At 35.6% G+C, this 13,531-nt stretch overlaps 1 protein-coding gene across 4 annotated transcripts in view; it reads left to right on the forward strand.

The window, feature by feature from the left end:
- Window positions 1-13,531, forward strand: part of LOC121385164 (TRAF3-interacting protein 1-like) — a 38,570-nt gene that overhangs the window by 747 nt on the left and 24,292 nt on the right. For 3 of the 4 annotated variants that reach the window (XM_041515708.1, XM_041515709.1, XM_041515710.1), the window contains exons 2-8: window positions 1,945-2,013; window positions 2,680-2,728; window positions 4,003-4,115; window positions 4,830-4,937; window positions 6,578-6,745; window positions 8,943-9,515; window positions 12,751-12,813. In XM_041515708.1, coding sequence (XP_041371642.1) covers window positions 1,945-2,013; window positions 2,680-2,728; window positions 4,003-4,115; window positions 4,830-4,937; window positions 6,578-6,745; window positions 8,943-9,515; window positions 12,751-12,813 — 1,143 coding nt within the window. The remainder of the gene's footprint in view (window positions 1-1,944; window positions 2,014-2,679; window positions 2,729-4,002; window positions 4,116-4,829; window positions 4,938-6,577; window positions 6,746-8,942; window positions 9,516-12,750; window positions 12,814-13,531) is intronic. The other variant, XM_041515711.1, reaches the window with a different exon arrangement.

Raw genomic sequence — 13,531 nt, forward strand, 5'->3', positions numbered from 1 at the left:
CTAATACACATACTACAGAAAGAAACCCGACAGCACCCACATTCAGCTATGCTTCGTGACACTCCGTCGCAACAATTACAAAGCTCGGCGATCTATTTCGAGACGTAGATCACGTGATCGACACTGGGCGATTCCGCTTTGTGCAGCAATTACAGGGGCCGTCTCATACCAAGCGATTTTTTTTGTATCAGTTAACTTGAAAATTATCGATGTAACGGTATTTGACGTCAAACATAGGATTGGTGTGGTATTAGAGTGGGAATCTTTGCCTACCATTTGGTAGTCAGGAATTGCCAAAAATATACATACCGTATATCTTCGCCTATAAGTCGAATTTTTTTCACCCAAAAATTATTTTATAACTTGGGGGGTCGACTTATAAGAGGGTAAAAAAATTTCACCAAAAAATATTACTGTTTTGGGGATTATTTTACAAGTTTTATTGTTGAAGTATGCCATGTATTTATACTCAAATATGTTAATTTGACATTTATTTTTTATAACCTTTTTTTTTTGGCATTAGAACGGTTTTCGTACGATCTCACTCACATGCCAAGACAACAGTCCACTTAGTTAATTAACAGTCATCACTAATAGTACAAATGTAAACAATACTAACTACCTGTTGCCTGAGTTTATTTTGAAATCTGGTCACTGGCATTAATGGTTGTTCAAACAATGTTTTGGCGGTGATTAACTTACTGAGATTTCCCTTAAAATAGACTGATCTCTGCAGTTCACTATCTAGAGCAATAGGGATACACATCATTTGGTACAAAAACCAGTGTACTTTCCAGAGTTATCCTCCTTACATGTATTAATATGGCTGCAAACGTGATACTTTCAGTTTTTTTTTTTTTTTTATATCGTAGTGATCTGTTGGCAGTGTTTTATAAATAAAGTTGTTGTCTGTGCACAAAACCATCTGTACAGTACCATACAGTAACAGTCAAACAGCTTTCACTCTCTACTAAGGGAATATTTCGTTTTGATGCTATGTAATAATGATAGTTTGATTGGAATAGTCTGATTATTTTTGCGATGTACAAAACGTGAAAACCGAAGTTTGTAAAATAATTTTCTTTTGTTCAAATATTGTACATTATTGTTCTCATGTGCAGAAAATAAGAAATATTTCAATATTTATAAGTTGTTTTTCATGGGTCGACTTATAAACGGGTCAATAAAAAAATACGTTTTCAGGGCTTGAAATTAGGGACTCGACTTATAGCCGAGATCGACTTACAGGCGAAGATATACGGTAGGTTGGTCTCTGACTGTAATGAGAGCGTATTTATGTCCAAATGTCCGTCTAGCTCTCTTACAGTCAGAGTACTCGGGCTAACAACAGTGGTATAGCATTCACTTTGACACGTGGTCGATCAAGAATCGATCCCCGTTGGTGGGCCCATTAGGCTATTTCTCGCTCCAGCCAGTGCTCCACAACTGGTGTAACAAAGGCCGTGGTATGTACTACCCAGTCTGTGGGATGATGCATATAAAAGATCCCTTGCTGCTAATTGAAAAGAGTAGCCCATGAAGTGGCGACAGCAGGTTTCCTCTCAGTATCTGGTGCTTAACCATATGGCATATGTCTGATGCCATATAACCGTAAATAAAATGTGTTGAGTGCATCGTTAAATAAAACATTTCTTTCTTTCCTAATCTCCTGGGATCCCACAGTGGGCTGGAATCCGGACCATTACAAAGCTATTCATCTCTAGTGGTGTCGTTAAACAAAACACATCTACCTTTCTCCTTTGCAACCTCTTGGATGACTTTATCATAATATATGATGATCAGAGAAACAGACTGGAAAACATTTAATCTTGTTGGGGGGTGCCCTGTATCAGTCATTGATAGTTAATAAAAATAATAACCATATGAGACAGTTCGTATGATAATTAAAGAATGATAATTAATGTGAATTGTTTTACTTTGCAGGTTATCAAAACGACAGGCTTTATGAAAGGTCTTTTTTCTGAAAAAGAATTGAATTCCGAGAACATTAAGGTAAAGTTAACAGCACCATGAATTTATTTCTTTATTAATTGAAAATGAACAAATGGTTTAATCGAGATTTAATTTTCTGAGATCTGAGTTTTCAATTAATGCCAGAGCGGAAAAAGGTTTTGTTATTAATTGTTATGATTTTTATAGTGTTACAAAATTAACTTAGTTTTATTTGTACCAATTGTTATGTAATGTCATCTGTCAATTATTATATTTACTTGTAGATGGAATGTTATATTAATTAAATGAGAAATATATTTTTTAAAAAGCCAAAATATATTTTAACGAAGTATGCTACTACTTATTCCAAAGAAACAATCAGGATTTTTGCAAGAGGGTAAAATTACGGATCCTAAAATATTGGAAATTCATGAATATATTTTTGTAATATTTAAATAGATTATAGGAAGAGTACTGCTGTTTAAATTTTGTTGAAGTGCATGGAATGTAGTGTCCAGTTTCAAAACATTTCCAACCCATACGGTACTTAATGGGCTACTTATGGTCTGTTTTTTTATTATGTACTCTCAAATTGTTATTTCTGGCATAAAACTGGAACTTGTTGTACATACTAATAATATTAAATACGGCAGCTTTTCAGTAGAATGAATGTTGAAAGAAATATTTCTATAGTTAGATATACAATGTGCATGTTTTATTTTGTAGGATCGAGATTCAAAAATTGCTTTTCTACAAAAGGGCATTGATTTTGTATGTAAGTATTAGAAAATAGATAACACTGTACTCACTGGTAATTTTTCTACCTCATATATCTGAGTTTATGTTCATGATCATTAGCAGGGAATTTTTTGTTCAGTATCGCATCGCAATTTGCTACGCAAGATTCAGAGATCGCTACACAATTTATAAATATTAAAAAGTAGGGCTACTACAACTATTAAGATAAGCAGAAACATATCGTGTAGACAGACACCAACATGTTAAACAAGAACATGTATTATATATGTAATTTAAGTTGTTAAAGATGCTCTGTTAGTCAAAACTATGCTATAATGGCAGCACACTCGGGGTAAACTCTCTTTAAAGTATGTCTGCAACAGTGCAAGATTATGTATTATTTTACAGTAAGTGTGTTCGTGGTATACATGCACATAAAATGTTATTTTCTTAAAAAAACTTTAAAAAACCCCCCAAAAAACCAAAAACCCCCCAACCCAAACAGTAGTTGTTAATCAATTTTTAATTGACTAGAAATATCACTAATCAAGATTTTGAAAACAAAATGTTCCCTGATTTGAAGTGGTCTAAATTGTCAGCGGTCTCGTCTTGTCAGTAGAGTGTATTTCTAAAAGATATATGCTATAGCTTTAACCAGGCATTCTATGGTTATGAACGTAGACTCATTCCCAATACTGTATACACAAGTGGCACTGAAAGTTCCACCAATCTGATATGTAAATATTTCTGTTTCGGTCAGTTAATTTAATAATCACCAGGAACAAAATTAAGGCACGCTGAAGATCACTCTCCTGAAATTGTGCTAGTCGAGGAATCACATTCAGGTTCAAATAAAATGAGGACCAATTTTTGTTGAAATGTGATCAGTTTGCAGCTCTCTCCTAAAACCTTTCAGATCTGTGTGGAGGGGAGTGGGTGATCACTCGTCTTTCCTGGTTCAGACTGATAATGGTACATTAGTACATCATTCAATGGCTTAAAAAAAGAATCGTAATTATGATTAAATAATGTTTATTTTTGTCAATCCCATCTGGGCATAAAACATTGACAAACCAGTCCTGGATAAATACCAGTATGTATCAAAGTCACATCAAGAATAAGTCTTCAGCTTTTATACTCCCTCCCCACCACCCCCCCCCCCATTCATCCCCCCACCCCCACCCCCACCCCCACCCCACTCTCTCTCTCCTGACTGTTGAAGTAACTATGTTAGCCAACAAATAGTTGCAGTTTAAAATAGCAGAGGTGTCCTTAAACAAAATATTTGTTTTCTTTTACTTGTATGTTCAGCTATGGTGACAGGGAAATCACTGGCAGTTCGGCCACAGAAGATTGTTGCTGGGAGTGAACCGGAAAAAACCAATGAGTTCTTGCAGGCTCTTGCAGAGGCCATTAAATTAAAGGTATGACAGTATTCTTTTGTTACGTTTCCAGATGAACATTTTCTGAATTTTTAATCATCTGTGCAGTGTTTTCGGATTTTTTCAGTGGGCATGGGTAGGTGTGTTGCAATACATAGCCCACGATATGATACATTTCACGATACCTGATTCTCAGTGTTTTTACAGTGAAGTGATATAAAAATAATAAATAAACCTGATAAAAGTGAAACACTGATTAAACACAGTTTTAATGTAGAAATACCACATCATAGACATATTGTTGGGTTTTTTTGTGATGGAAATAACTTATCAATATGTACATGCCAGTACATATTGATGTTGGTAAATGAATACAGAATTAATATAGGAATCAATACATGGTCAGAGTAGGAATCGATACACAAGCAAGGGTATTGTGTATTGTATCGTCACCAGTAGTATCATGATGCATTGGTGTATCGTGACACCCATAGGCATGGCTTATCCTGTCCTGACCAATGCCCCATGACTGGTAACTCAAAGGCTGGATACGGGAAAAAAATCTCTCCCTCCCATCCTCCATCCCTACCTCCCCTCTTTCCCCCTCTTTTTCTCTGCCCCCATCCACCTTCTTTCTCTCCACTAAGTATTGAAATCACATGTTACATTCCAAATAATCATAGTTTTGAATGTGCTGAGTTGCCGTTCTGTGAGATCTTCCTGATGTGTCTGGTGTGTGGGTTTTGTTTTCCGAAGGTAAACAATGAAGAGTATGTGAAGAAGTTCAACAAAGTCGCCTCAGAAGAAGGAGAAGAGAAGACAGACCCGGAAAAAGATAGAGAGAAGAAAAAACACAAACCTGAGGTAAAGCCACAAGAAAATAAACAGCGGGGCAGTGGGTGAAATTTTTATTTTTAATGTTATATGTTCAGGACATTAGAAATACTATAAATTTGAAGGGGGAGGGGGAATGCATTTGCACACACACATATATATATATCAGAGATGGGGTAATTCAGTAATTGATTGTTTTCGTGTAATCACAGTCGTAATTGATTACAATGTTTGAGAATTGCTAATGTAATCGTAATCGGGGATTGCCCGTAAGTAAATGTAATCGTAATTGTAATTGTGATTGACTACATTGCTAATGTAATTGTTATAAGCGAATGCCCGTATGTAGATGTTTTGCCTAATTTTAATCAACATTAACTGATCTAAAATATAAAAATTTGAAAAACCTACAAAAATAATACTTACCGATTCAAATATAAACTTTATTTTATATATTTATAAAAAAAAACAATAAGTTAAAATATCTGAGTAAAAGTTATAAATTTGTCCCTTCAATGTGGTTTTTGTGAAAAATTAATGCAGTAGTCCGAAGGTTAAGGGCAGCTAAAAACGACTCTGAAGTAGTCCCAGGGAATGCTGTGGAGTAAGAGTGCAGCTCACTGTAGTAAAACGGTGAGATCTTTTAAATGTAATAGAAAGAAAGAAAAGAAAGAAATGTTTTATTTAACGACGCTCTCAACACATTTTATTTACGGTTACATGGTGTCAGACATATGGTTGAGGACCACACAGATATTGAGATAGGAAACCCGCTGTCGCCACTTCATGGACTACTCTTTTCGATTAGCAGCAAGGGATCTTTTATATGCACCATCCCACAGACAGGGTAGTACATACCACGACCTTTGATATACCAGTTGTGGTGCACTGGCTGGAACGAGAAATAGCCCAATGGGCCCACCGACGGGGATCGATCCCATGCCGACCGCGCATCGAGCGAGCATCTTACCACTGGGCTACATCCTGCCCCTAAATGTAATAGATGATGATTAATTCATCAATGTGCTCTAGTGGTGTCATTAACCACAAGACTACTGGATTATTTTTGATAAAAAACCATGTTGATTGGGTACAAGTTTATAACTTTGACCGACATATTTTCACTTGGAATAGTTTATAAAATTTAATACATAAAATAATGTTCATATGTGTAAAGATAAGTACAATTTTTGTGGGGAGGGGGTTGGTAATTTTTGTGATATTTTAGATGAGTTAATTTGGTTAAAAATTAAGGGAAATATGGGTTAGCTGTCTGATATTTATGGTCATTATTCCCAGTCACTGTTTTGCAGACCACAGTTTTGTAAATGAACTACAATTCATATCGCAATTTCCGTTGTTGGTAAAACGATCAAATTTATTATCAAATTAGCTGTCACAATCAGCTATCAATACCTCAAATGACCACAATGTTCCACCATTGTTGACAGGTGAAAATACTCACCGAAAACCACTTGAAATAAAAAAAACCTAAATCTACCATAGTCTCGATTAATCTATTCCCTGTTGTCCTGTTATTATTTCCAGTAAAGAAATTTGAATTGGGGAATGCACTGTTTACAGTGTATACAGTGTGTCTACTTGTGTGACATTGGGCGAGATATCGAACCTGCAATATCCAGAAGGTTAAACAGAATTTAATTTTCCAGGAGAGACGAGACAAAGATAAAGAAAAGCACCGATCTCGTGACAAAGACAGCTCAAGGGAGAGAAGCCGAGACGAAGGGAAAGGGGACGATCATGATAGAGAGAAGGACAGGGAAAAGGATAAAGAGAAGGACAGGGATGAAAGATCCAAAGAAAAAAAATCAAAACGGGTACGTAATCCTCATTCATTTCAAATCATCTCTGACATGCCGTATTTAACCACACCATTGTCACAAAATCTTGTATTCCGTCCAAGCTACCAAATGTGATGTAACCATAATTAATGTGTTGAGTGCATTCCCGTCTTCCTTCCAATCTTGGTTATACAAAAAAAGGTCTTAAAAAGTGCGAAGTGCAGTCAGCTTTGAGAATAATTTTAGGTATGTTAGCTACTCACAGATAACATTTTTACTATTTTTAATTTGGTATTTTATGTTTATTTGACACCCAGTAGCTGTCATTGAACATTCATTCATTCATTCATTCATTTATTCAGTGCTAGCATCATCACGCTACATATTCCTGTTCAGTCACTGTCGTCAACATATGGAAATAAATATTGTATCACAAGACTTAGTGTGTCCCATCACAGTTGCATTCCCATGTTAGCTGTTATTAATATGTGTATATAGGAGAGGGCAGGTAAGTTGGCAAACCTGTACCCAGTTCCTTTTGTTTTTTATTCAGTAAAATATGTTTTCAATTGTTCAATCAACTGTGTATGTTTACAGAGATTATTTTGTTCACTTTGATCCAGTTAAAATGATGCTCTTGGTGTTGTATGGCAGGCTTTATGCCAGAAAATAATTTGAGGGTATGTAATATAAATAAAACAGACCTCTATTAAGTGGTTATAGGCTTGAAATCTTTTGAAATTGGATGCTGCATTTCGCATGTGCTTTGACAAATTTTTAAATAGCAGTTTATTTCTATCATCTGTCTTCTCCCCCCCCCCCCCCCCCCCCCCCCCCCCCCCCCCCCCCCCCCCCCCCCCCCCCCACCACCACCAAATATATATCCATTAATTTCTAAGATTTTCGGGTGTGTAATTTTACCCTCCCATTGTTCTCGCTGGGTGAAAATTAAAGGAGGGCAGCCACTCGGCACCACACCCTTAAAAAAAATAAACGAAAAGCAAAAAAAAAAAGGGGGGGGGGGGGTGGGTTGGTTACCATATTGTTGTGTTGGTAGACTTGTGAAAAGACATACTCGTCTTTTAATTGAACCGAAGATAATATCGGTCTGACATTCACGGACAGTTCCAGTTTTGCTGAACCGGTCAAAGTTTTAATATTATTATTTTTAATAAAGATTTCAAGATATACGAAAAACAATAAAGATGTTTGTAAAATGATCCCCTAATGTCGGATACATTTTTTGTTATTTCCATTATCAACGAATGAATCGATTGCTGTGATAAAATATTATCGCCAGCTGATAGTTTCGTTTTTGTAAAGGCGGTGTATATATTATTTGGCACTCAAGATAAATGATTTTAATGATAAACACTACCACTTCCATTGTTTTTATAAGCATTCATATCCCCCCAAAATGAAAAGTTTACAATATTTTATAAAGAACTGCTGAATAAACAGAATGACAGAAATGACAGAAAGTAAAAATCATCAGTTAAAACCAATTATATCTGCAACCGAGGACAAAATATCAGACGATAGTTAGTGGAAACAAAAGACAGAATGACCGTTCTGATGACGTGACAAATTTGGCGACAAATAAGTGAGGGTTTTTTCAATCAGAGATTTCCGAATCCGTAAAAAATAAAAATGTTTTCATTGCTCAAATAAAATATAACTTTTATTATGTCTATTAAACATACAAATGGATACAGATATGGGACAAAATAGAGGCTGTTAAAAAGACTGTTAAATTACGTTACGGTAACTGTCATAATTGTTTCGTCAATTGGTTTTTTGTACACAGCGCGGCTTGTTTCCTTTGATGTCCAGTGTGCAGACTGATCATTGTTGTTTTTTGTGGAAAAAAGTGTGTATTTGGAAATAGCGGAGATTGGTGCTGGAAAATAAAGAGGGGCGCACAAAAATAAAGGAGGGTGGCAAAATGGAATAGCGGGGCGGGCTGCCCCACTTAAATGGAGCAGCGAGAACACTGCCTCCATACCTTCCAGATGGCAAATACAGCCATTATTACAATTAAAATGAGATAATAATTACTTTTCTTTCTTAGAATATCAATGTCGGTATAAAATTTCATTCAAATAACTGATTTTTTTTAAATCGGAATTACCAAATGTTTGATATCCAATAGCCGATGATTAATAATTCAATGTCCTCTAGTGGTGTCGTTAAATAAAACAAAATAATAATAATGTCTCAAACCGTCCATCAGCCGAATCACCCAGACAGTCGACTGGTTGACAAGTGCCAAGTGGAAGGTGATTTCACGCCCAAGAAAGACTTGACCACTGGTAACACTGAACACGAAGCCGGGGAAGCCCCTGTCATCAAGAAGAAGATGAGCTGCTCGTCAGAACTGGGTCGGCAGGAAATTGGTTCATGGGGTGAAAACCCGGTCTCTGTGCAGACCGATGTTGACCGCAAACGAAAAGGCGGATCCAAGAACCGGACGTCAGGTCACCGAGACTCCAAGTCAAAAGAAGGTGCGGAGAAACCGGGGGCGGTTGTGAAGAGTCCTGAGAAGGCTGTCCACGGGAGCACCTCTCAAATCAGCATCGCCCAGCCGTCGTCGACATCTAAACCAGCAGAGCTGGCAGGTCATGGTCATGCTTCAGGCGCAGCGAAAGGTCGTCGGTCGTCTGCCATAAAAAGTTTGTCTGTGACGTCAAAAAGTTCCTCATCGTCAGTGGCGAAGACTTCGAGAGCGTCGTCGTCAAGTCAGATAGTGAGAGCAGAGTCAAAACATGGCACGAAGTCCGACTCATCTTCACGCAGACTGAAACACGTATACGTTTCCTTGTTTGGAAAAGATGTTCCTTTTTTATAACAGCGTTGATTGTTTTTTTGTTTTCCAGGCCTTTAGATTTCAAGAATGCAATTGGTCTATTTTTCATTGTGTTCCTAAAGAGCCAAGCGGTTAAAAAAAAAAAAAAATGTTTTTGTTTTTTTTACATACAACAGTGGTCTGTATAAATACTGATTTCTGAAGTCCTATGGCCTGATGTTCAAATTTCTGAGTTGAGTGTTTTTACCTGGTTTGCTGTTTTTGTCTGGCCTCAACATGTTGAGTTGAAAGATGATATAGTTTTTTATTTTTCTGGCGGTGATGTTGTCAACTTTTGCATTTTTGTTCTAGGCTAACTTTATATCCTGAATTATTGAAATTTGACTCACATGTTTGTCTGAATGCATGTTTAAAAATTATATTTGATGAACATTTTTAATCCACTGTTTTTAAAGAAAAACAAAATATATTTTCATGAGTTTAGGGAACATTTTGTTCAGAATCACATTGTGCTTCGCTACGCAAGTTTTAGAAATTGCTACAAAATTTTAAAACATTAAACAGTAATTGCTAATTAATTTTCAATTGACTAGAAATATTGTTAATCATGATTTTGAAAATAAAATGTTCCCTGGAGTTATATATACATGTAGTTGAGCCCATCAAAAAACTCACACGCGTGATGTCCATTTTAGTATGTCCTGTATGGTATAGGCTGGACACCAAACATTATTATTTTCAAGAATAGCTATCCACATACAAACATAACACAGTTTTCAAATTAGTTTTTGGTGAATTGGTAATGACATATATTTGCCAAATTCAACTTTAAATTGCATCTGGCGATGTGGCAAACGACAGATTAATCTCTGGTCCTGTTATAGTTATATATTCTTCTATTATTGAAGCTTGTCGTTAAAGAATGTCATGTGTTGTCCATTACATTATGTGACATAATGATCTACATGTTGTTATAACCGTCATGCCAAACATACAGCCATCTTTTTATCTTTTATTCTTTATACATCAGATGTTTTTAACATTTTATGATGTAACTGAATTTACAAGTTGTGCTTTCTTTTAATGTTAGCGTGTTCAGTCAAACCTGCTCACCTGTATTAAACAGGCACCTGTCTTAAGTGGTCATTTTTTATTCCTCCAAATCATCTAGTGTAGTACAAAGTGACCTGTATTAGACAGGCATCTGCCTTAAACAGTCACATTTTTGGCCACTGAAAATTGTCCGAACAATCGTTTCAGTTATGTGTTGCGTAAATCTAGGGTTTTTTTCCCGTTTCAGTGTTTCTGCCAGAAATACATTTTTGGGTATGGTGCTATGGAACTGAATGCAACCACAGTCAACAGGGGGTATGGAGGGGCCTCCCCTAGAAAGAAAATGGGTTAAATTTAAGGTTAGGGTTAAGAAAATCATAAAGTAATGATAACAGTAATTAATTTTGTCAAGAGGTTAACTTAAAGAAAAAATTCTGTAAAAATTTTGGGTATGGCGCCATACCCATTTTACCCTATGGCAGAAAAACCCTGACGGTTTTCCTTTCGCACGTTAAATTTAGGACATTACTTACATTGTTATGACGAGTTACGAAGAAGAAAAAATGGGTTACCTGAATTTGTTTTTGCTTTACCTATAAATGGTTCACACCAAGTTTCAATTCTCAGATACCTGCATTTGGATGCTCCCTTTGGTTGCCACTTATCACAGGATTTATTATAATTAAAGTATATTTTGTTTTCATGAAAGGTTTGAGTGTTTATTGTTGGCTTTCAATTCTTGTATATGCCTGCTGTTTACTTGGGTTTTTTAATTGTTTAGTTTATTGTTTTGTTACAGTGTTATAGTTTTATATACATGTAGATAGTATGTTAAGAACCTGATTATTATAGAGTAAATATACATGTATATGCCAATTCATCAGTTCCCTTTTAACACGCTATACATATAACGTGCCTTATTGGTGTAGTGGTTACGCCATCAGACTTGAGGCTGAGAGGTACATGTATGTTAACAAACTGTTGAGTATTGTAAGAAATATTATTCTAATACAAATGGCATATACGTCCTTTTTTTCATTGGTTAATTTTCATGATAAATCGGACAATATACCGGTATGTACGCTGTCATGGACAACCAGGATGTACCATGATGACACAATTCTGAAAATCCATCTAATATTCTGTCATGTAGCGTCGTGTGGTATATATATACATATATATATATATCTCCTGTATCTTCCATTATATTTAAACATCGATATAAATAATATTAAAAAAACACCCACTAACTTAAATGAATATGATGTTATTGTTATTATTTTGTTCCATTGTAACTTTTAACACTTAGTTAACAGCAGTGGACACCCACCCACCCACACCATGTAAGGTCTGGTCATTGATCCATTGCTGCATTCATTTTGATCATGTGTCTTGTCGCCTGATCTTCTAGTCTGTGTTCCCAAAATGGCACAGGCAGGTTTATGAGAAATAATTGTATCACAATCTGAAGTACACCATGTTTGTTTAGAACATACTTTTTAATTGATAAAGAAGACAAGATGGAAAATACTATCGATTTTTAAATACAATTTTAAACAACATTAACTACTTTAAAAATATCGCAACATTTTTAAAAATTCACAAAAATAATACTTACCCTTTCATAAATGAATATTATTTTATGTATTTATGAAAACAATAAGTGAAAATATGTTAGTAAAAGTTATAAACTTATAGTCCTACCCCATCAACGTGGTTTTTGTCAAAACTTAATCCAGGTGAATCCCTCGAAATAACTCAATATGAAACACTGCTTCACAAATGTAAACTCTTATCATATCCATACATTTTACAACAGAAATCAACAGCAAACCATTTTTAAAATAAATGTTTTAGTATTACAATAAATAATGTTCAAAATAAATATTGATAAATTTGCCAGTTACTTTGCTCCTAAGTCATTGATGTCATATGAAGAGAAAGAAAAAATAAGGAGAATAGATAATTTAGTTTTTTAAGATTTGTGGGGTTTCTTTAATAAAAACATATTTATAAAAATATTTTTTTTACAGATATTCCTAATAGATGTATTATTAGAATAGGGATAATATCACTGTTTCGTTCTTAACTATAAGGATTTATCACAAACATTTTGGATTTTGGGACTCGACTAAATCAGACATTTAAATAGTGTTGATTAAAGTGTTTGTTTTATTTTCAGAGAGGTGACTCTGGTAAAGAGAATCAACATCCCGGAGAACCAACGAAGGAACATGAAAAACAGGTGTGTGCCTTCTAATAGTGTTAAACATATACCGGTTGTAAAACGCTCACTTGATGCGCAGTCTGTCTACGATCGATCTTAGTCGATGGACCCATTGGGCGATTTCTTCTTTCAGCCAGTACTACACAATGGGTGTAACAAACACTGTGGTATGTACTATCCCTATTTGGAATGGTGCACAAAAAAACATCCCATTGCTGCTAATGAAAAAGTACACCATGGAGTGACAGCAGCAGGTTTCTTCTCTAGTAGTGTTTTTGTGGTCCTTAACCATGTGTTCGTATAGCCGTAATTAAAATGTCTTGTGTGTGTCATTAAATAAAACATTTGTTTCTTTTCTTTATTTAAAAACCCAGGAAGTAATTAATTTTGAATTGCTACTGGGGTGGCGTTTAGCTCAGTGGTTTGAGTGCTCGCTTGAGGTGCTTGTGTCACAGGATCGAACCACCTCGGTGGATCCATTCAACTGGTTGGGGTTTGTTTTCGTTCCAACCAGTGCACCACAACTGGTCAATGGCTGTGGTATGTGCTTTCCTGTCTGTGGGAAAGTACATATAAAAGATCCCTTTCTGCATTAGGAAAAATGTAGCGGGTTTCATCTAATGACTATGTGTCATAATTAACAAATGTTTAACATTCAATAACAGTGGTGTCGTTGAACAAAAGAAACCATAACTTTTGCTGCAAACACCATGATGGTCAGAAGCGCATTGAGTTT

Source organism: Gigantopelta aegis, chromosome 11 (genome assembly GCF_016097555.1).
Source record: "Gigantopelta aegis isolate Gae_Host chromosome 11, Gae_host_genome, whole genome shotgun sequence".
NCBI lineage: Eukaryota > Metazoa > Mollusca > Gastropoda > Neomphalida > Peltospiridae > Gigantopelta > Gigantopelta aegis.